Source organism: Daucus carota, chromosome 7 (assembly GCF_001625215.2).
Source record: "Daucus carota subsp. sativus chromosome 7, DH1 v3.0, whole genome shotgun sequence".
Lineage (NCBI taxonomy): Eukaryota > Viridiplantae > Streptophyta > Magnoliopsida > Apiales > Apiaceae > Daucus > Daucus carota.
Window position 1 is genome coordinate 5,628,851 of NC_030387.2, and position 24,259 is coordinate 5,653,109.

The window sequence follows — 24,259 nt, forward strand, 5'->3', positions numbered from 1 at the left end:
AGGGAGTAGTTGTTTCTAAAAGTTGGTGGTAATATACCCAAATACACTATCAGAATTAAACAAATAAAAGGGGGGCAGGATAGTTAAAGTCAAAATGAGCAATCTAATGAAAGATGAAAATAACTAGGTAAACAAAGGAACTAGGGGAGGAGGAACAACCAGGTGTAATTGAGATATGACTTTATATATAAAATCGAGGATGTTATTTAACAATTCAACTATATGAAAAGATTGCAGAAGCGGGGTAGATACAATCTTAAAATTTTCTTGTAGATAAACAATTGTATCCAACGGAGAGCCTATAAAATTGAGTGCTGAAATGAAACTTGATATAACAAGAGCTCTTTCAAAATTTCAGGTGGGGTCTTCTCCACCTGAGTAATTTTATATATAATAAAGAACTTTATGGGTTTGTTTAACACAACTGCATACAAGATTGATAAGCTAACCTTTACAAGATATTGCTTTTCTGCAGTAAGTTGCACTTCTTCTCTAATGTTCTGGATTTTGCAAATGAATTACAGTACTTGGTTATATATCTAAGTTTATAGCTTTTTCTAATCTAGAAATACAAAATTACTATTCTAGAAAAAAGCCGACATTCCTACTCTTTTTCTTACTTGTACATTTGAGGAAATATAGGTCTTCATGACAGAATAGCCTTGTTGAATTTTTTCTTCTTTAACCTTCGAGTTCTTCGACATATGGCTAACACTTCCTATAGCTTAGCTTCCAAAATACTTTATACTTTTTCTGTTCAACCTGTTACGGATAAAAAATACGAGATTCAACTTCTAATGCAAAGCACACACACAACAATATATATGACGTGGAAAACCCACGTCCCAACTTGTATTATTAATCAAAACCATTATAAATAATACAATCAAACCAACTTGGATACTCAAGCCTACTAGTACTCAAGTATCCGCCCGCAACCGATACTTAAGTCTACATCTTGAGCCCACCTATCAAACACAATATGACTATGTATATATAGCCATCTCAAACTTAGACAAATCAGAATCTAACTCTAACTTTGAAATACCTAACTGTAATTGGAATCCAATTCTCAAATCAGAATCCAATTCCAACTAGGTCTTCGAACTTTGTGACCAAAACATATCTTTTATAATAATTGTCTAAACATACAGTTATTATCCAGATATGTTTCGGATCACCGAAGCCCATGCTATCATTGTAATGGGATGATACCTAACAATCCTCCCCTTCAGCCCAATACAAATTCGTAACCGAATCAACAATCACCACCAAGACATGAACGTCCATCCGTCAATGCCTCCCCTCGAACAAGAATCTTCCCTTCTCGTTCTTCCAAACTCTGAGTATCACCAAATTTCACTTTAATGAACTCTCAACCACCGTTATTCATCATAACGGTATATCCATCCACAAAATCACGTGCATCAACCACGAGTGCCCTTCCATGTCACCCGATCCTTGCTTTCACAATCTTCCGGCCTCTAGAAGAACGATCCAATCTTCTCCCATCTTGAGTCCATCATGATTGATCCACGGTGGAAGTCAACCGTCATACCGCACGTAACTTTGTCTCTTCCTGCTAACAAACATTCACCGTACTCTGCATTCTCAGTTGAGCCCCGAATTTTCCCCCAACCTTGTCAATCACGATCCTGACCTGGCTCTGATACCACCTTTTAGGGATAAAAAATACGAGATTCAACTTCCAATGCAAAGCACACACACAACAATATATATGACGTGGAAAACCCACATCCCAACTTGTATTATTAATCAAAACCATTATAAATAATACAATCAAACCAACTTGGATACTCAAGCCTACTAGTACTCAAGTATCCACCCGCAACCGATACTTAAGTCAACATCTTGAGCACACCTATCAAACACAATATGACTATGTATATATAGCCATCTCAAACTTAGACAAATCAGAATCTAACTCTAACTCTGAAATACCTAACTGTAATTGGAATCCAATTCTCAAATTTTCAACTCGAATCAGAATCCAATTCCAACTAGGTCTTCGAACTTTGTGACCAAAACATATCTTTTATAATAATTGTGTAAACATACAATTATTATCCATATATGTTTCGGATCACCCAAGACCATGCTATCATTGTAATGGGATGATGCCTAACACAACTCATTTGACCATTGTCCTTTCTTTGGGTTGTACTTGTCAACTCAAAATCTCCAAATATAGCTGTTGATGAATCAATAATCGTTCGTTGATAGTTTTATTGACTAGCCATTGATGACTTCTTGAATTATTAGTTGATGATTCATTCTTCACTAGTCGTTAATGGGTATAATAGCAGTTTATGAATCTTTTATTCCTCATCCGTTGATAGCTTGATTCAACCATTGATCTTCATTTCACTTGTGTAGTTTACATGACTTCGAATATTTAGAATTTGACATCCTAACTACACATCGGTTGGTAGATCAAAAAATTTACCAGTTGATTAACCTATTCTATGGACTCGTTGTATTACAACACCTCATCATCCATTGATGATGGATTATCTGATCAACGGATACTACATATAGTATGTTATCCGTTGATCAACTACATTTAAATACAAGCAAAAATACACTAAGTGTTTTGACTTATCATCAAGATTGACATATTCCTAACGGAGGACCTTCTAAGAACAATAACACAATATTGTTTCTCACTTAAAATATGCAATTTTTGCTATATATTTGTGGAGTATATGTAAAGTGATTAATCATTGAAGAACATTCAATGTTTGATAACATATAATGTTAATACGTAGGATGTATGTGATGTTTTTAATTATATTTAAGAGAGTAATAGCCAAGGACAATAATGTTGTGAATTCTAATATGATAACAAGACTTTGTCACGTTGACTTCCTGAGCATTATTGTTTGTTCATATTATTGTGTTTAAATGATTTATTTGTGGTAAAATATGTTAAAATAAAAGAAGACCATATTTGAATATATTTTTCATCACATAAAATATTCAAGGTATAACATAGAATACTTTGAAAGAAGATCAGATCAATGATCATGAACCGAGATTGAAGAATAAAACATGAATTTAATAAAAAAAAATTAAAGTAAAAATGTTAAAGATGTCAACAAGTCACCTATTTTCAACATGTTGACAATTCTATCTAGCCTATCATAAACTCAAGATGTCAACAAGTGTCTTGGTCTACCCCCAAATTTTATTAGTCTACATAAATGTCTTCTACTGAAACTCAAGACTCTATCACAAGGTGATGTAAAAGCTGTAATAAATTACTTGTAGCAAACTCAATGATGCTATTATGATATTACTCATATGGGACTAAATAGAGCTTGTAGTGAAGTAGAAATGCCAACAAATCAAGAAGCCTGCTGCAAAGTCTAGTCATTGGCAAGTCAAAAAGTCTATTGCAAAGTGAAATCGTTAGTCCCAATAGACATAGAAGGGGGGGTTGAATACGTCTTATTCTAGATTTTCAATTTCAATTTGATTGCGGAATAGTTCAAGTTATGCTCGTCTTCAATCGTAATTAAATCAACACGACAAGTTCGGGAAATATACTTTATGGCAAGTCAAAAAGTCTATTGCAAAGTGAAATCGTTAGTCCCAATAGACATAGAAGGGGGGTTGAATACGTCTTATTCTAAATTTTCAATTTCAATTTGATTGCGGAATAGTTCAAGTTATGCTCGTCTTCAATCGTAATTATATCAACACGACAAGTTGGGGAAATATACTTTATAGAAAATAATCCTCGAGGCGTGCTACAAATCCATCACTAAGTTGGTTACAAGACTACAAAACACAATTCACAAATACCCTCGTCCTAACAGATTTTCTATCTCCGCACTTTGAGAGTAAATATGGATAGTGTGTGCACAATACAATGTGTTTTAGTTGTTGTTAAATGAAAACATAAAGCTCCTTTCATAGACTTCAACATTAACCATGGTTAGATAAGTGATACTGGTTCTGTCCGAGTGATCCCGCATCTGTGAGAGTGATCGCAGTTCGATGAAAGTGATCCAGGTTCTCTCAGAGTGATCCAAATTTTATCTAAATGATCTTGGTCCCCTTGAATAAAACAAAATAGACCAACCAAGTATGGTTAGCTTAAAGTGGCGCCAAAAGTCTTTTGTCGTAGACAAAACAAACTCAACTTTAAGCGCCTCAATATGTATATATGAGTGTAAGTGGCGCCACTTAAATTTGCGCTTAACCACTTTTCCTCTCAATTAAAGTGGCCAGGTAGCATCCTGGGAGTGACGCTTGACTCAGCTATGAACTGGAGTGGCGCTTGACCTCAAATGGCGCCTCATGTATATGAGTTGCGCCACTCAAGTCTTGTACTTAGTCAATTTCACAATCACAATTTCAAGTGGAGCTAATAATCTTTGCTGCTGCTTTCAGATTTGACTTTGTTTGAAAGCGGTTAACTTCACTTTGATACGGGAACATCTCTTGCTTGACTTGATCAATTCTCCGTTGACCAAACATATCGAACAACTCTGTACGTATTGACGCCCAATTCACTGGTGTGTTTCATGAATGATTAATACTGAAGGTGATCTTTGTATTCTTACTTGATGAACAGCTTGATTAGTCAATCCTGATTGTTGTTGTTTCGACAAACTGATTATGAATAATCAGTACAGGTATATTGGAATCTTCTAGTTCTTGAATTTGAATTGACAGGCAACCTTCGATAACAGAAATGTCTTGAACTTTATTCTTCACTGAGTCTTGAACATGTTAATGGACTTTTTTCGGTGGACGGATGTTCATCTCAGTTATTTGAATTGTTTGTGTCTGTTCATACCGAATCTTCAACCTGTTGATTCTTGTATCATAGTTGTGTATTGTTTATTGTTCTTCTGTTGTGTTGAGTTATCGGTATTACATTACGAGTTACATTATGCTTTACAAACCTATTAATAGCTGATTCTTTTAAGTTTCGACAGGTCAAGCTTAGAGCTACAGAATTCACGACAAGATCACTCGAAACTATTTTGGATAATTTTTTTGAAAAGACCATGATAAACAAATCATAACACCAACACAATTTTAGAGATATGATTTCTAGAAAGGACGGTTGAGTTCACAATAGCTTAGTGGTTTGGAGAAAGAAAATGATGACGTTCATGAAGATGACAAATCCCATGTATCTTGAGATCTTAATAAATAGGCCAATAATATCTATGAAACATCTTGTCTACTGGGACCGTAAGAGATGAAATCAAGCCATCTGATCATGTTCAAATAGACTCTTCAACATATTGAAATAGAAAAAAAAAACTTTTTAACAATGATTTAAGGTTGATTTTGATAGTATTCCTTGATAATGTCATTTATGACAACAATACCAACTGTTAGACTGTCAAACAAATATGTAAGAGGAAGTGAGATCTAATGAAAGACAATTTTTAATATCGTAATATGAGAGTTTTTCTGTAAAACCTAAAATAATTCATATCACATATGTGTTTGAAAAGTTCAACAAACTCATCACTAATCTAAAACTTCATGTCAAATATTATAGTTAACAAATATTATAATTAACACGCCCAATTTCGATTAAAATTAAGACTAGGTAAATTTTGATCATAATCATATATTAATCCTTATATGTCTCTTTACGTGAAACAAATTGAATACGCATTTCACATAAACGTGTTTAATAAATGAAGTAATTATATTTTTTGAATTTGAATCCGCATTTTAGATATGTGTGTTTAATAAATGAAGTAATTATATATTGTGAATTTGGATCCGCATTTTAGATATGCGTTTGATAATTATATTTTTTGAATTTGAATCCGCATTTCACATATGCGTGTTCAATAAATAAATGTGACATTGAATCCGCATTTCACTTATGCGTGTTCTAAAAATGGAATGATCATATTATATGAATGTGAGCATATTAGCATATTAGTAAAAGATAAATACATAAGCGATACAGAGAATATTTTATTCTAGAGAAAGTATGCAGAGAGACCAAACTTGAATCTAAATAAAAAATTACCATATAATATAATTAGTAATCTACGTTATCAAAATAAAATGATTTGAGTAGTTACCGTTTATAAAATTTGTTTACTGTTTATAAAAAGTTCAAAATATATATACATATATAATTACTCCCGAAAATGTAACAAAATCACTTTCATCCGATACAAATTTAAAAACCTTTACTCCTAAAAGCAATAATAGTACTTTTTGTTAAAAAGTCCAATATTTCAAGATTTCAAGATCTTAATAAAAAATAAAAAATTTAAAAATCAGTTACTTTTGTACTATAAACATATTCACCATCCAACTTGTAGCAAATATTCTATTCTTAAAAAAGAACAATAAATTCGATAATTTGTTTATACAAAGGGGTTTTAGGTAGAATAAAAATCCCCAAAACCCAATACATCTACCTCTCCGCCGCCACCCTCCCAGTCTCTCTCTCTCTGTCTAGGGTTTTTCTCTTTCTAAAACCCTCTCGATTCTCAGATATCTTCCATGGCTACTGTGTGCGCTCCTGCGGAGAGTATGCATCTCTACTCCTTTATGTTTGTTTTCATGTTGTGTATAACCCTTTATGCTTGTGTATACACTGTTCTTGATGTGGGTTATGTGCAGATAATAGATACAGATCTTTGTATGTATAATCATGTGCAAAGGTGGATTCTTTCTTGTGTAATCTGTTAGAATATATGTTCTTTCACCTTCAGTTTCGTAGATCTATTTTTTGTATGATAATCTTGTTTTGTCCTTTTCTGTTCTTGATTCTTGTTGAAAAATTATTGATTTGTGTGATGGATAGTTGTGTATTTGTTTTGATTGTTTAATTGGTGATCTAGGGGTTTGTGTTTGATTAAGGGTTTTTAGTTCTGAATGTTGCACATATAGCTTTGTTGTTTTTCACGGTCTTTATATGCTGGTTTTGTAGATGATTTGCCTCTAATTGTTATAGAGGGTTTGTTTGCTTTTGTGCTTGTGTATGGGTTTATAATTGTGTTTTTCGTGAAGGTATCGTTTTCTTAAAAATTGTTTGGTGTCCTCAGACATGCTTCTTATGCTTGTGATTTGAATTTGGATTACATGAAGTTGATTGCTATAAATATTTTTTGTTTATATACATGTAAGCTAAAGTGTACCTTACCTTTCGTGCAACAGAAGCTGCAGATTTGATGCAGAAGCTATCATTGGATCCTCAAGCTAAGACGGAAAATTCACAGTCCCCTAAGAAGGTGTGTACAAATTGTGTAACATTAGTGTTGGTACCTCTGGTCACATGTGTTTTTGTCTCTGTGTCTAACCTTGTCTACTTACAGCCTATTGTAGATTCAGGTAATGTGCCGAATGGTCAGATTCAATCATCTGATCGGTCTCTGACACCGTTGTTACCTGATCCGATGGATCCAACAATGTGGTATGCCAATGGTTATGCTCCATATTATTATGGAGGTAATTTTATTATTCTCAATATCAACTTTTTCTTAAATGATTGAATGTTTAGATTGGAATAAAGCATTTGCTTTTTCTAATACTTATATAAGGCATTGGTATACACTAAAAATCAGTTAAAATAATTTTTTTGGTACAGGGTATGATGGGACTGGTAATGGGTGGGATGATTACTCTAATTACTTGAAGCCGGATGGAGTCGATATGTCGCATGTAAGATTTCATTTCTGTTGTTTCATATTCTCTTTTGTTTTAAGTATCTTAGAATGTAACTCTTGCTTTCCATACCCATTTTATCTGACATATCATACGAACAGCCTAAACCGTACAAAGAATTATTATCTCTGAACTAACACAGGACAAACTTTTTCTAATTTTTGATTTTGATTTGATGTTCTATATTTCATTTTTGCATATTGTTAGGGGGTGTACGGTGGTTATGGTTATGCACCCTATGGTCCTTATTCACCTGCGGGTACGCCTGTTCCTACACTTGGCCATGATGGTCAGCTTTATGCAGCTCAGCAGTACCAGTACCCGGCCTCTTATTTTCAGCCTGCAGCTGCCCCTGCAAAAGGTGATATTTCAACTGCTGCACCCGCCGACCAACCAATTTTGTCTATTGAAACTCCTAGTGGGAAGTCTAATGGCATTGCAAATGGCGGTGGTGTAAAAGGAAACAAAGGTTCAACAGCATTGAAACCGACATATCAGAATTCATCTTATATGAGCTCATCTTATAATGCAAATAACTCCAATGGAACGGGTGTGTTCCCAGGAGGAGTTCCAGCTTCTGGATATGTTTATGATGCCTCACGATCTTCTGTTCCTTGGTTTGATGGTTCACTCTACTCCAATGGAAAGACCGGTCCATTGAGTAGCACTTCCCTTAACCAATATACGTCCAATGGGAATGGTGTACCAGTGTCTAAGAATCGGAATGCTCGTCCTCATCACCAGTTCACGGTACGTTACATGTTTTAATTACATGTGAAAATTAGAAAGTGTTGGTAGTCATTAATGTTCTTAAACCATGATATGTCTAATTCTAGTTAAAAAAGGTAAGGTGGGTGTAGTCGGAAATTATTCAAATTAGAAGTCTCAAGGCTGCCATGACTGAATAACTGATTGCAATCTTGTTGTGGGGCATTTTTCATTGAATCATTTTTACTTTTGCTTATTTAGGGCATTGCTAAGGGTTTAGTAGGTGTTTTTTTTTTTAATGTATATTAAAGTTTTTATGAGAAATTTGTGTCATCTGTTCAAAATTTGTCAAGCCAAGTTCCTTGGTTTTGGGTTCCCTCCGTTTTCATGTTACTAGTCATCATTCCATGTTTCTGAACACTAAGAATTTGTAATGTCTTCTCTCCAGGGGTATAACAATCCAAGGCCATTATCTGGTCTTAATTCAGGGAATGGCTATGTGAACAGGATGTATTCAAACAAGTTGTACAACCAGAATGGTATCTCTTACAGATCTGGTTTTTATGGGTCTAATGTTTTTGATTCCCGGACTATGGAAAGTGGGTGGTTCTCTGTTGATAACAAGTACAAACCCAGGGGACGAGGCAATGGTTCTGCGAATTACGGAAATGGGAATGTTGACGGATTAAATGAACTGAACAGGGGCCCAAGAGCAAAGAGCTTTAAGAATCAAAAAGGTGCTGTTCCTGCTGCTGTAGCTGTAAACGGACAGGACAACCTTGTCACTGGGACTAATGGAAGTACTGAGGACAGTAGGGTGGATAAAGAGAACGGACAATACAACAGAGCTGATTTTCCTATAACATATGCTGATGCCAAGTTTTTTATTATAAAGTCTTACAGTGAAGACGATGTTCATAAGAGTGTCAAGTACAATGTGTGGTCAAGTACACAAAATGGAAACAAGAAGCTTGATGCAGCGTACCATGAAGCGCAGCAGAATTCTGGCCACTGCCCCGTCTTTCTGCTTTTCTCGGTGAGCTCTCTGGATACAAACTTACTTTTTACTGGAACATGAATTGTATTCATATATTTATGTCAGTATTCTTCTTCTGAAATGTCCAGGTTAATACTAGTGGACAATTTCTTGGTGTTGCGGAGATGTCAGGGCCAGTTGATTTTGACAAGAATCTTGAGTATTGGCAACAAGACAAGTGGGTTGGCTGTTTCCCCGTAAAGTGGCACATTGTGAAGGATGTGCCTAACAGTGTGTTGAAGCACATTACCCTTGAGAACAATGAGAACAAACCTGTAACCAACAGCAGGGATACCCAAGAGGTGGGTGGTTTTCATAGTTCGTTTCTTTATATATCTACTGTGGAAATCGTACTCATGGAAATGATTTAATGTCTGCAGGTAAAATTGGAGCAGGGACTTCAATTGCTCAAAATATTTCAGGATTATACTAGTGAACGAACCCTGCTGGATGATTTTGATTTCTACGAGGAGCGTCAAAAGAGGATCCAGGATAGAAAATCTAAGCAACAGTTGATTCAGAAACAGGTATGACTTACATATTTACATGTATTTTATATTGATATCATCTTTGAAGTCGGTCTTCTCTTATAAATTATTATTTTGAAATGAAAATAAAAATTACTCAACTTCATGCTCTGACCTCTTGACCTTGCATATGTTGTATCCGCAGTTGGTGGAAGGAAAGCCTACTGATGAAGCTACCAAAGAGGGCTCAAATGTAGAAGTGACAACTGAAAAGTCGGTAGATGTTCCTTCAAACTTAACAAAAAGTTCTACCCGGTCTGTTTTTGCTATTGGGGATGCAAAGGTTGAAAATGTTGCAGCTGTTGAAGCTCAAGAGGTTAGTAAACCAGTAACAGTGACAGCGAAGGAATTGGTGTCTAATGGGGTTGCCAACGGTTGCTAAATTTGCAATGCACAGAGATGGTCAGGCTACATTGCTGAACTTAAGGTTACCCTTTGTAGTCTGGTGTCTTTGTAACCTTGTGATTTTGCAACATATACAGTGCGCAAGTGGTCGGTGAAAGTTTGGTTTTTGTGTCGTAGGCAGACTTATGATATATCATCAGTACTCAGTACAAGTCTCTTTTCTCTGTTATTTTTCTTTTTTTATAGAAAAGATTTTGTCTTTGTGACGGATCAGTTTGATTCTATTTTGGAGTTTTTTTTGTCTAGTCTCAGTGTGGTGCTGTTGCTTCTATGACTTCTATGTTTCAGAGTTTTTCATTAATGAGGGTTGTTAAGAGTAAATTGATTTAGTTAATGCTGAACTGATACTACCAGACTACCAGTACTTGATTACTTTCCGAAGCCCTTATTTATGTAGGATTGTGTGTCACATTGCTAGAACAATTTTACATGATGCCAACTTTTAGAGGCTGTTTATTTAGGGGAATTTCAGGCTAGTTAGAAGGAATTAGATAGTGATGACTGTAGTTAGGTGGTTGTGTTAAAGGAATGAGAATTTGAGTCCAGTTAACATGAGTCTTTTGCATTCTATTTTTCATCTATATTTTCGTCAAAACCTTTCCCTGGCTTCTTCTGCATCCAATATTTAGTGTCTGTTGATCTTCTCATGGTATCTGTAAGTTCTATCCGCAAGTTTTTGAGTTCATCTCTGACATTTATATTATTGTTAGTAAATATCGTATGTGTCTGAAGTTGTATATTTATGTGCAAAATTGTGTATGTATATGTGTTTTCTGGTCATGGTGTATTGTTTCATCTTAAAATATATATAGAGGGTAATACAAAATGATAAATGGTAATCTGCATTCCTCTATTCATGTGTACTAAAAATTGTCTTGTTGAGTAAAATAAGTTTTTGTGTATGCCCATCCGCCTATTTGATGATAGTCCTTGAGAAGCCTTTTGCAGACAGATATATTAAATATTTTTTTTTAATTAAGTACTCTGTAGTCAAATGTGACGAGTTAATGCATTATGTTCTCTTTGCGATGTCCCTGTTATAATGACAATTCTGTTCTCAAATGTCAATCTTGACAGGGTCTTTTTTGTGTGTATGTTGCTGGTTTATATTGTAGAGTCTTTAGAAGGGCAGGTAGAACCTTTTGCTATTGTACCAATGTGAATTCTCTTAACAATATGATAACAAGAATGACCTGCTTTTGAAAAGAAGGCTGTTGCCATTGAGAGAGGTTTATTGCCTTAATCTGCTAATGCTAACTCAGGGACATCAATAGTAGGTCAGAATTCAATTGTGGAAGTTGCCAATACAGTTGAACAATGCAGCAGAACTTGTTTCCTAGTATGTAAGTTGTGGACCGCTGAAGAAGAGGGAAGTCTCAAGGTTCCCCGGCTAGATTTATATCTGCCTGATGCTGTCGAGAGAGTGTTTGAAGATATGATTTCGACTATAGTTTTGAATCTTTTGATGAGTAGCAATGATTCATATGAGGCTGATAATAGGTGCATGATACTATTGGAGTTTTTGCCGTCTTATGTTTATTCTTGTTGATTTTATGTTTATTCTTGTTGATTCGGGCCAAAAAAAAAATGGTTTGTTCTTGTTGAGAGTGTAGTGTAAGAAGTGCAAGTTCATGTAAGCTTCTGCTTTTTCAAAGCAGTTCCAAGTGCCTGGATAGGCAGATATGTATGCTAGCTTCTTTTTTTTTCTTTCCCCGGGTCGGGTTTCTGGTTTGCTGCTGGGATGAAATTCCTGGGTTCAGCTTAATATGTATAAAATGAACATGTACTGATCTCGCAAGCGACCATATGCCGAGAAGTTCCAGTATTTTAAAAATATGCTAATAATCATCTAAGAACCGAAGCTTCTGAGCAAATGTATGACCACTAATAGGGTTCAAAATGGGGCGGGACTTCATTTCTCAACCTCGCCACATATATATCTTCGCTGCCCTGCCCTATCCCCCGTGAGGATATAATTTTTATCTCTATCCCACCAGGTTTTTCATTTCTCAACCTCGCCACATATATATTTTCGCTGCCCTGCCCTATCCCCCGCGAGGATATAATTTTTATCCCTATCCCACCAGGTTTTTAAAATATTTTTGCGAAACGGCCTCGTCCTGCCTCGCTCTGCTCATATTTATTTTAGATAATTGCTTAAAATGATAGTAATTTTTTTGAGAAATAATAAAAATATACAATACATGTATACTAGAAATATGTTCATGTCACTTAGCCAAAAAATAAATATATTCATGCATGTTAAATTAGAATAACAATATAATCAAGCATAATAATTTTAATATATATATATATATATATATATGTATGTATGTATATATGTATGTATGTAAATGTATGTATGTATATATGTATGTATGTAAATGTATGTATGTATATATAAATCTATTACAAATATTATTTTTAAATACATATAGTTTAAAATTATATTTATATTGTCATTCAAAAGTATATTTTTTGAATGTATAAATTACACAAACCACTCGAACCGTACCACACCGCACCGCAATTTTTTGGTGTGGTTTACGTGGTTTTTATATTACATGGTGTGGTTGCGGTTTACGAATTTTCTCAAACCGTATGAGCGGGTTGGTTCACGGTTTTTAAAAAAAACCGCACAGCCCGCACCTTGAACACCCCTAGCGTGAATGGGAAAAATGCCTTCAGATCCACAATTTAAATACACAATGCCCCAAATGTCTCTGCCTAGGAAAAACGCCCACACTATCACTTCAAAACACAACTTCAAGTTGCGTTTTACATTTTTCAATAAAACGCAACATGAAGTCACGTTTTGGCGTTTTCTTTATTTAAATAAACATAAACGTACACGAAATTACGTTTTAATGACTAGAAACGTAACACGAAATTACGTTTTAGGTATTTATTTATAAAAATATTTGATATGATAAGTGAAAGTGAAAAACAAGGTCTTCATAAGCAACCATAATGGCTGTTAGAGGGGTTCAAAATTACGATAGTAGAGTGTGGTTTAAGCGAGATTGAGTTAACGGGTGGCGGATTTACATGGGAAAAGAGCAGAGGTACAAAAGATTGGGTAAGGGAAAGATTGGATCGTGCTTTCGCTTCGTTTAGATGGTGGCAAATATTCCCTCTGTGTATTCTAGCTATGCACCACACTATCTACTCGGATCACGACCCAATTTAGTTGGAGCTGGTAGGTGATACTCATTCAAAAAAAATAATTCCGTTTTCGTTTTGAAAACACTTGGCTTAAGGAAAAGTCTTTTCACGAGGAGGTCTCAATGTACTGGTCGAGATTAGGCTCGATTCACTTCTTACCAAAAATCCTGGACCTCTCCTCATTTATGGAGAAATGGAGTCGAAGGTTCTTTAACGAATTCCGAGAGAAAATTCGAAAACAAAAGGAAGTTTTGAGTTTATTTGAAGGTTGTGAAAATGACGAGCAGACAAAGAAATACTTTGAGGAGAGAAGTAAATCGGAGGACTTGTTAATTCATGAAGAAGCATATTGGAAACAACGAGCGAAGTCTTTTTCGTTAACGGAAGGTGACTCTAATTCTAAATTCTTTCACGCCTATGCTACTACGAGGAAATAAAGAAGTAATATTACTCAGTTAGTGAATGATGATGGTGAGATAATGACTGATCAAGAAGGTATGTGTAGTGTGGTTAAGAACTACTTTGAACAACTATTTGGTCAAGCAGGTAATAGTCAAGATGCGGGAAATATCAACACTGAAGTAGTAGTTTCAGAAGAGCTGAATAACAGACTGACTGAGAAGTTCACGTTCGAGAAATTTTCCACAGCTGTTAGACAAATGCAACCTGATAAATGCAAGATCTGACAGTCTCAATCTGAACATTCCAAATGTGATTATTGAGTCCGATTCAATGCTTACTGTGCAGGCCATTAATAAGAACTCAGAAAATTTGCTGGAGGTAAGAAATGTGTTGCACGAATGTTCCTCTCTTCTTAGCACTCAGCAGGACATTAGCTTCTCGTTTGTTAGAAAGAAGGCCAAAAACGTAGCCCATATGCTAGCTAAGGTTCCGTGTGAGGTCAATTGCTATAATGAATTTTATTCTCCTCCACATTCTATGTTGGAGACTCTCTTGTATGAAGCAGCTTTGAATTAATATATTCCCCCATTTTCAAAAAAAGGGATTGAAGTTCCCAAAACCCTCGAGGCCCTAAACCCTCAATCCCAAACACTAATTAATTCGAAGTTTTAGGGCCGTGAGGCCTAAAGCTTCGGAACAAAATTAAAAAATCAATTTTAAAACATACATTATTAGTTTTTAATATTTCAGGTTTCATATTTTGGCTTTAAGTTGATTTATTTATACTTGAAATTAAAATAATTTTAAAATATAAAAAAATATTATTCAAAACACAACTTTAAGTTGCTTTCAGACTATAAAACACAACTTAAACTTGCGTTCCGAGTATTACTTTATAAAATAAAAAAACGACAATCGAAGTCGCGTTTTGACTTAAATACAAACCGAAGTTTCAAGTGATAGTTAGCAACATTTTTAGAGCGATCTTGACATAGAGGATATTTTCCCTCCTTTATTTATGGGGTTAAATGTCAGATTGGTCACTATAGTGAAGGCCATATCTCACTTTAGTGACCCGACTTAACGGAGACTCACATGCACCACTGTAGTATTGGGTTATCACAGAAACATTAACTTTTTTAATTACCCAGACGAAAAACAAAACGTGGTAGCCATGACTTGGACAAGATTGATTATGACCATTTGACTGTCTTACGTGGCTAGATACAACGGTAACTTGTCTGTGTGTATATATATCAGCCAGGGTTCTTAACAAAAACTGAAACAAAAAACATATCTTCTACAAGTTTGCTAATATGAAAACATCTCCTACACCCATTACACACTCTGGAACGAACTCTTTTTCTGGGGGGTCGGTGAAGAAGGAGGAGCACAGGACATGCTTTTGTGGGAGACGAGCTAGAATCTGCACTTCTTGGACTCTAAAAAATCCGAGAATACGGCTCTATAAATGTGCAACATCTAAGGTAGTTTCTTACTTGTTTCTCACTAGTCCTTTTATACTCTGGATCACTATCATCACTATATTTGAACCATCAATTACTTCACCAAGATCAAAATGGTCTACATATAACTTTATTCGACCATAAGGCTTACATATATTAATCAAATCCCTAACCAAATTGTCATCATAAATTACTCGCATACTCTTTTCAAAGCTATATCCATTACACGTAAAATTGACTAGGGAGGAAGACACATCATATGCATATTTTTCAGCAAACTCCTTAAGATCACGAAATGAAAATGTATCACAATTGAAATCTTTAATTATCTCAGTTTTGCCACCAACATACTTAATATTATGAGGAGGTGTAAAATTACCGTGGTGATGTAGGTATAGAGTAGTTGTAGTAGACATGTTGTAAACAAATCGAACATATATACAACCATATATCATATATCAAAGCATTTACGCAATTAAAGAGCAAAAAAACTAGGGTTTATAGATGTAAGAAAGGGGTGCATACCTTCGAATGGAGAGAGGTTAGAGCTCGCTTTGTCCACCGGTATCAAATTGATTGCTTGATTCAATTACGATTTAATCCCCAAATCGTACTTTTGAACCCTAATTCGCCCCTAATCACGACTACACTCGAACATAAGATTCTAATAATGTTATTTCACTAATATATTTTGGTAATACATTTAGACCCGGCTGAGTTGGACTCCGTAACTGCCACGTTTTAAAAAAATGAAAGAAACGTTAGTTTAGCGATGGTTCCCGTCAAGTCAACTAGTCAAACTAAGATCCGTGTGATAATCTGTTACTACAGTGATACATGTGAGTTCTCATTAAGTTGGGTCACTAAAGTGAGAGATGGCTCTCACTTTAGTGACCAATATGAGATTTAACCCTTTATTTATGTGCCACTCAGGTCAACACCCAGCGCGAACACCCCTGGTTTTAGATAGAAATCAAAATCCCAAAAACCCAATACATCTCTCTCCGCCTCCGCTATCCCAGTTTCTCTCTAGGGTTTTTCTCTTTCTAAAACCCTTTCGATTCTCAGATATCTTACATGGCTACTGGGTGTGCTCCTGCGGAGAGTATGCATCTCTACTCATTTATGTTTGTTTTCTTGTTGTGTATAAGCTTTTATGCTTGTGTATACACTGTTCTTGATGTGGGTTATGTGCAGATAATAGATACAGATCTTTGTATGTATAATCATGTGCAAAGGTGGATTCTTTCTTGTGTGATCTGTTAGAATATATGTTCTTTCACCTTCAGTTTCGTAGATTTATTTTTTGTTTGATTATCTTGTTTTGTCTTTTTCTGTTCTTGATTCTTGTTGAAAATTATTGATTTGTGTGATGGATAGTTGTGTAATTGTTTTGATTTTTTAATTGGTGATCTAGGGGTTTGTGTTTGATTAAGGGTTTTTAGTTCTGAATGTTGCACATATAGCTTTGTTGTTTTTCACGGTCTTTATATGCTGGTTTTGTAGATGATTTGCCTCTAATTGTTATAGAGGGTTTGTTCGCTTTTGTGCTTGTGTATGGGTTTATAGGTGTGGTTTTCGTGAAGGCTTCGCTTTCTTAAAAAAAATTTGGTGTCCTCAGACATGCTTCTTATGCTCGTGATTTGAATTTGGATTACATGAAGTTGATTGCTTTTTAAATATTTTTTGTTTATATACATGTAAGCTAAAGTGTAGCTTACCTTTTGTGCAACAGAAGCTGCAGATTTGCTCCAGAAGCTATCACTGGATCCTCAAGCTAAGACGGAAAATTCACAGTCCACTAAGGTGTTTGCAAATTGTAACATTAGTGTTAGTACCTGTAGTCACATATGTGTTTTTATCTCTGTGTCTAACCTTGTCTACTTACAGCCTATTGTAGATTCAGGTAATGTGCCGAATGGTCAGATCCAATCATCTGATCGGTCTTTGACACCGTTGTTACCTGATCCCATGGATCCAACAATGTGGTATGCTAATGGTTATGCTCCATATTATTACGGAGGTAATTCTATTATTCTTAATATGAACTTTTTCTTAAATGATGAAGTGTTTAGAATGGAATAAAGCATTTGCTTTTTTAATACTTATATAAAGCATTGGTATACTCTGAAAATCAGTTAAAATAATTTTTTTCTGGACAGGGTATGATGGGACTGGTAATGGGTGGGATGATTACTCTAATTACTTGAAGCCGGATGGAGTCGATATGTCACATGTAAGATTTCAGTTCTGTCATTTCATATTCTCTTTTATTTTTAAGTATCTTAGAACGTAAGTCTTCCTTTCCATACCCATTTTATCTGCCATATCATAAGAATAGCCTAAACCGTACAAAGAATTATTACTTCTTAACTAACACAGGACAAACTTGTTCTAATTTTTTGTTTGATATTCTATATCTCAATTTTGCATATTATTAGGGGGTGTATGGTGGTTATGGTTATGCACCCTACGGTGCTTATTCACCTGCGGGTACGCCTGTTCCTACACTTGGCCATGATGGTCAGCTTTATGCAGCTCAACAGTACCAGTACCCGGCCTCTTATTTTCAGCCTGCAGCTGCCCCTGCAAAAGGTGATATTTCAACCGCTGCACCCGCCGACCAACCAATTTTGTCTATTGAAACTCCTAAAGGGAAGCCTAATGGCATTGCAAATAGTGGTGGTGTAAAAGGAAACAAAGGTTCAACAGCATTGAAACCGACATATCAGAATTCATCTTATATTAGCTCATCATATAATGCAAATAGCTCCAATGGAACGGGTGTGTTCCCAGGAGGAGTTCCAGCTTCTGGATATGTTTATGATGCCTCACGATCTTCTGTCCCTTGGTTTGATGGTTCAGTCTACTCCAATGGAAAGACCGGTCCATTGAGTAGCACTTCCTTTAACCAATATACGTCCAATGGGAATGGTGTACCAGTGTCTAAGAATCAGAATGCTCGTCCTCATCACCAGTTCACGGTACGTTACATGTTTTAATTACATGTGAAAATTAGAAAGTGTTGGGAGTCATTAATGTTCTCAAACCCTGATACATCTAATTCTAGTTGAAAAAAGTAAGGAGGGTAACAAAAACTAAAGTAGGCGGAAATTATACAAATTAAAAGTCAAGGCTTCTGCCCTGTGATGAATAACTGATTGCGATCTTGTTGTGGGGCGTTTTTCATTTTTACTTTTGCTTATTTAGGGCATTGCTAATGGTTTATTAGGTGTTTTTTTTATGTATATTAAAGTTTTAATAGAAATTTCTGTCTTATGTGCAAAATTTGTCAAGCAAAGTTCCTTGGTTTTGGGTTCCCTACGTTTTCATGTTACTAGTCATCATTCCTGTGTTTCTGAACACTAAGAATTTGTAATGTCTTCTCTCCAGGGATATAACAATCGAAGACCATTATCTGGTCTTAATTCAGGGAATGGTTATGTGAACAGGATGTATTCGAACAAGTTCTACAACCAGAATGGTATCTCTTACAGATCTGGTTTTTATGGGTCTAATGGTTATGATTCCCGGACTATGGGAAGTGGGTGGTTCTCTGTTGATAACAAGTACAAACCCAGGGGACGAGGCAATGGTTGTGCGAATTACGGAAATGGGAATGTTGACGGATTAAATGAACTGAACAGGGGCCCAAGAGCAAAGAGCTTCAAGAATCAAAAAGGTGCTGTTCCTGCTTCTGTAGCTGTAAAGGGACAGGACAACCTTGTCACGGGGACCAATGGAAGTACTGAGGACAGTAGGGTGGATAAAGAGAACGGACAATACAACAGAGCTGATTTTCCTATAACATATGCTGATGCCAAGTTTTTCATTATAAAGTCTTACAGTGAAGACGATGTTCATAAGAGTGTCAAGTACAATGTGTGGTCAAGTACACAAAATGGAAACAAGAAGCTTGATGCAGCGTACCATGAAGCGCAGCAGAATTCTGGCCACTGCCCCGTCTTTCTGCTTTTCTCAGTGAGCTCGCTGGATACAAACTTACTTTTTACTGGAACATGAATTGTATTCATATATTTATATCATTATTCTTCTTCTGAAATTTCCAGGTTAATACTAGTGGACAATTTGTTGGTGTTGCGGAGATGTCAGGGCCAGTTGATTTTGACAAGATTCTTGAGTATTGGCAACAAGACAAGTGGGTTGGCTGTTTCCCGGTAAAGTGGCACATTGTGAAGGATGTGCCTAACAGTTTGTTGAAGCACATTACCCTTGAGAACAATGAGAACAAACCTGTAACCAACAGCAGGGATACCCAAGAGGTGGGTGGTTTTCGTAGTTCGTTTCTTCATATATCTACTGTGGAAATCGTACTCATGGAAATGATTAATGTGTGCAGGTAAAATTGGAGCAGGGACTTCAATTGCTCAAAATATTTCAGGATTATACCAGTGCGCAATCCGTACTGGATGATTTTGATTTCTACGAGGACCGTCAAAAGAAGATCCAGGATAGAAAAGCTAAGCAACAGTTGATTCAGAAACAGGTATGACCTACATATTTACATGTATTTCATATTGATATCATTTTTTAAGTCGGTCTTCTCTTATAAATTATTGTTTTGAAAAAAATAAAAATTACTCAATGTCATGCTCTCGCCTCTTGACTTTGCATATGTTGTATCTGCAGTTGTCGGAAGGAAAGCCTACTGATGAGTCTGCCAAAGAGGGCTCAAATGTAGAAGTGACTACTGAGAAGTCGGTAGATGTTCCTTCAAACTTAACAAAAAATGCAACCCGGGCTGTTTTCGCTAAAGGGGATGCAAATGTGTTGGAAAATGTTGCAACTGTTGAAGCTCAAGAGGTTAGTAAACCAGTAACAGTGACAGCAAAGGAATTGGTGTCTAATGGGGTTGCCAACGGTTGCTAAATTTGCAATGCACAGGGATGGTCAGGCTACATTACTGAAGTAATTGCTGAACTTGCTGTTTCTATAAGATTACATTTTGTAGTCTGGTGTCTTTGTAACCTTCTGATTTTGCAACATATACAGTGTGCAAGAAGTCGGTGAAAGTATGGTTTTTGTGTTGTAGGCAGATTTATGATACATCGTCAAGACTCAGTACAAGTCTCATTTCTCTATTATTTTCTTTTTTTTTTATAGAAAAGATCGTCTTTGTTACAGACCAATTTGATTTCATTTTGGAGTTTCTTTAGTCTCAATGTGGTGCTGTTGCTTCAATGACTTCTATGTTTCAGTTTTTCATTAATAAGAGTTAAGAGTTTTTCTAGTCTCAGTGTATTTTATATGGGAGAAGACAAACTTATGACAAAAAAAAAATATATGGGTGAAGACAAACTGATATTATTATCTTAAAGAGGAAATTACAGGAATGTAGATGACTTTATACACACATCTAAGTATCATTGCCTGTAGAAATTATGTCAGTCAATATAGACTAAAAGTACCACCATTTTAAGACCCAGATTAAACACAGATAGACTGGAGTCACTATATGTCTACTTGAAGCCAAATTCAAGCAAAGCCATATAAAAGATAGTGAAACATTCATAGTAGTCTGTTTGAGGGCCATATAATAACTCAACAAGATTGCAGACAAAATTTTGATTAGGATAGAGTTGCAGAATATGATCAGGTATCATGAACCCAGGTGAGATAAAGATTGCAGGGTGAGAGGAGACTAAGAGGAGAGAGAATGGAGTGAGAGGACAGGGGGATGAATATGGTATTTTAACAATTTAATTGCTTTTATGTTTTAACATTTAATAAATTTGCAAGATATAAAATAAGTTATTATAGTTAAAAGTAAATATTCCAAAATCAGTATATTTTTTAAATTCCCTTACTTTTATAATTATTTGTGTTACATTAACCGTCTTTAATTTAGTATGTTAAATTTATTATCTACTCCCTCCGTCCCACCAGGTTCTTTACGTTACTTTTTGGCACGCATTTTAATGCTCCTATAAAGTATACTTACATTATATATTTATTTTTGAAAAAAATTCCGAAAAAAAGTTTGACGTTTAAACTTTTATTCAAAAATTGAAAAAATTAAAAATACATTATAGAACTATACTTTACGAGAGTCTCAAAATGCGTGCAAACAGTGTACGTAAGCTTCGTGCTGGGAGGAGTATATTTTTTCAGTGACAACATCAAACTGCTCATTTTCAGTCTTCTTTATCTTTCGATTTCAAACTAATCCATGTCTAATTATTTCAAACTCTAACCTAAAAATAATTGTAGTAGATAAATATGTCCATAACATATACTCCCTCTGTCCCATTTAATTCTATACGTTTCTTTTTCACTACTCGACACGCACTTCAATGCTCTTATAAAACATAGTTCTACAACTTATTTTTAAAATTTTCTTTTTCTGAATAAAAATATAACATTCAAACTTTTATACAGAGAAGAAAAATCTTAAAAACAAGTTATAGAACTATATTTTACGGGAGCATTAAAGTCCGTGCCGCGTCCCCGTCCCCCAATGTATATAACTCAGGGGGACGGAGGGAGTAAGTAACAAATACAATGGCAAATTTACGGAACATGCCAAATATAAGGGATAATCAATGTTCGAACATAATAATTTTTTATTTTTTTTTGTCAGGATCTACATACTCGTAGATGAGTTGTATCATAGATACAATAGCCGCATCAGGGATTACTTTCATCTAATAAAGTTTATCATCTAACCGAAAGATACGCAAAGATATCTCCGGACGTTTAGATAATAAGACTTTAAAGTCTGATAAGAAAACCCGTAAGGTCTCTCTCCAAGATCCTGAAAAACAAACCAAGCAAAAACAAACATAAGAATGATAAATTAAAGAAAAAAAGTATTTTGGGGAAAATAAACCCAATTATGACATATAAATCCTGACAAAAATAAATATAATAATATAACATCTTATTCAAAAATAAAAATTTTAGAACTAATAAAAATACGATACAAATATGAAAAGTGATAATGTCTAACCAAAGTAAGAATTTTGGTTAGACACGCAATATAAAGAAATCGTAATACATATTAATATTTTCTTGTGGGAACAAAAATACATAAACAAAAATTAAAGTTTTTTGTTAGGAAAAGAGGGAAATTACAAATTAAATCATATTTATATCCCGATCAACGTAAATTAATTATTTATTTAATTATCCAATTAGTCAACAAAAGGGTTATCATAACATCACAAAGTATAAGAATTAATAAATTCAAATTATTAATCAAAGAACAAAATTAACCGCAAAATATTCATTCAGGACAATAGGACGATAATCATGCCAACCAATATTGGTCCAAAAATATATGCCACCAATTATGGCCACCAAAATTGGTACAAACTCCTTGAACGTTATCAAGACCTAATAAAAGCCATCAATTATGGCACCCAATAAATATTCATAAATATTAATAAATTAACAAATTTAATATGCCAATTAAGCGGAATAAATGCACATAAACACTTACCAAACACACAATTTTTCAAAAAACATGAATGGAATCAATTAATCCCTAATTTGGGTAAATATAAATCGCATTTACATGAAATTTAATTCCTTATGTATAACTGAAGTATTTAATTCTTTCCTACCCAAAATTATTGCACACTAACATATATACATGTACAATATATAAATTTATACCATAATTAAAATAATACAGATTCAAATCATAAAAATCAATAATTTATTCGTACATGCAGCTAAAAACAATTTTGAAAACTAAAATTTATAATGTAGAAGATCAAATACACACGAAACACGTCAACAAATCAAGAACTACGAAGAACACAAAGAACACATAAAAACTAAAACACACCTCGTTTTCGACTAATATTGTGACCGACAACCACATCAAATCCGGCTAGGATAAATCAAGTTAGAAAAATATAGACTACTACACTCAACAAAATTCACAACCTAATCCGAACAAGTTCCAACGAAGTTACAAATGAATTTGTTCACCGAAAAAACCCTATACAACTTCTATATCAGAAGAGAAGAGAAACAAACATGCAATAATGTACATCTACAATCATAATAAAAGACAAAAGTCAACAAAACAAGCGAAAAACACACAACAAACATAGGAAAAGACGTACCTTTTAAAGAGACGGAGAGGATTTGATTTTAAAAATAAAAGGAAAGATATTACCGATTTTAAAATAAAGTCCAAAAATCACCATCGAAACGGAATTGTGACGAGAAAGGAGATAGGCTAGAGAATCGATCGATTGTTCTATTGATCGCCATCCAACAGAAAATTAGAAAAAAGTACTCAGCCGATGACCGTCGTTGACCACCGATGCGAGAGAGAGTTGTTACCCGGACGTCTTTTTGGGGGACTGATATACAAGACGAGAGATGAGAGGTATAAAGAATTCATATTGAAAAGGCTAAAATCTGTAAAATAAAACTTGCAAACTTTTGTTGGTAAAACATCAAGCATTCATGTAGTGGATATTGCATGACTAGAGCGATGAGGACCGAGGAGATGCAAAGAAGCAGATCCAATCAGCTCTCCAATATTAATCGCAAGTAGATACTTAAATTTAGATAAAAAAGAGATTGAAAAACAATATGTTAGCGTAAAAATATAACTGTGTGATTTAAGAAAGCGGATAAAAGAAAGAAGGATATACTCGTTCACCAATTTGAGATTCGACATTTTTGCATTGGCAAAAATTTAACATTCCAGATTAAGTACATAGCATTATTGATTCAATTGTTCAACATAATAATTAGAGCAACTTCAACCATCAGAAAAGATAATGCTACGTACCCTAAAATCTGTTTCCAAAACTTTTTCCCAGACGACGTGGTAGTCAGATGACTAATTTTAATTGTGTGATTGATGTGCATATAAAAGGGTC

At 34.9% G+C, this 24,259-nt stretch overlaps 2 protein-coding genes across 2 annotated transcripts; both read left to right on the top strand.

Moving 5' to 3' along the window:
• The first annotated feature begins 6,386 nt into the window (after positions 1-6,386).
• On the top strand, positions 6,387-10,604 carry LOC108196074 (YTH domain-containing protein ECT2). The gene is made up of 9 exons (XM_017363171.2): positions 6,387-6,547; positions 7,177-7,250; positions 7,335-7,467; positions 7,607-7,680; positions 7,891-8,433; positions 8,840-9,427; positions 9,517-9,729; positions 9,808-9,954; positions 10,100-10,604. The coding sequence occupies exons 1-9, from the start codon at positions 6,520-6,522 to the stop codon at positions 10,334-10,336; spliced, it is 2,037 nt and encodes a 678-aa protein (XP_017218660.1). The 5' UTR covers positions 6,387-6,519; the 3' UTR covers positions 10,337-10,604.
• A 5,711-nt stretch (positions 10,605-16,315) lies between these two features.
• On the top strand, positions 16,316-20,594 carry LOC108196126 (YTH domain-containing protein ECT2). The gene is made up of 9 exons (XM_017363240.2): positions 16,316-16,497; positions 17,128-17,198; positions 17,283-17,415; positions 17,555-17,628; positions 17,834-18,376; positions 18,786-19,373; positions 19,463-19,675; positions 19,753-19,899; positions 20,043-20,594. Exons 1-9 carry the CDS (start codon positions 16,470-16,472, stop codon positions 20,280-20,282), a joined length of 2,037 nt encoding a protein of 678 aa, XP_017218729.1. The 5' UTR covers positions 16,316-16,469; the 3' UTR covers positions 20,283-20,594.
• The last annotated feature ends 3,665 nt before the right edge of the window (positions 20,595-24,259 follow it).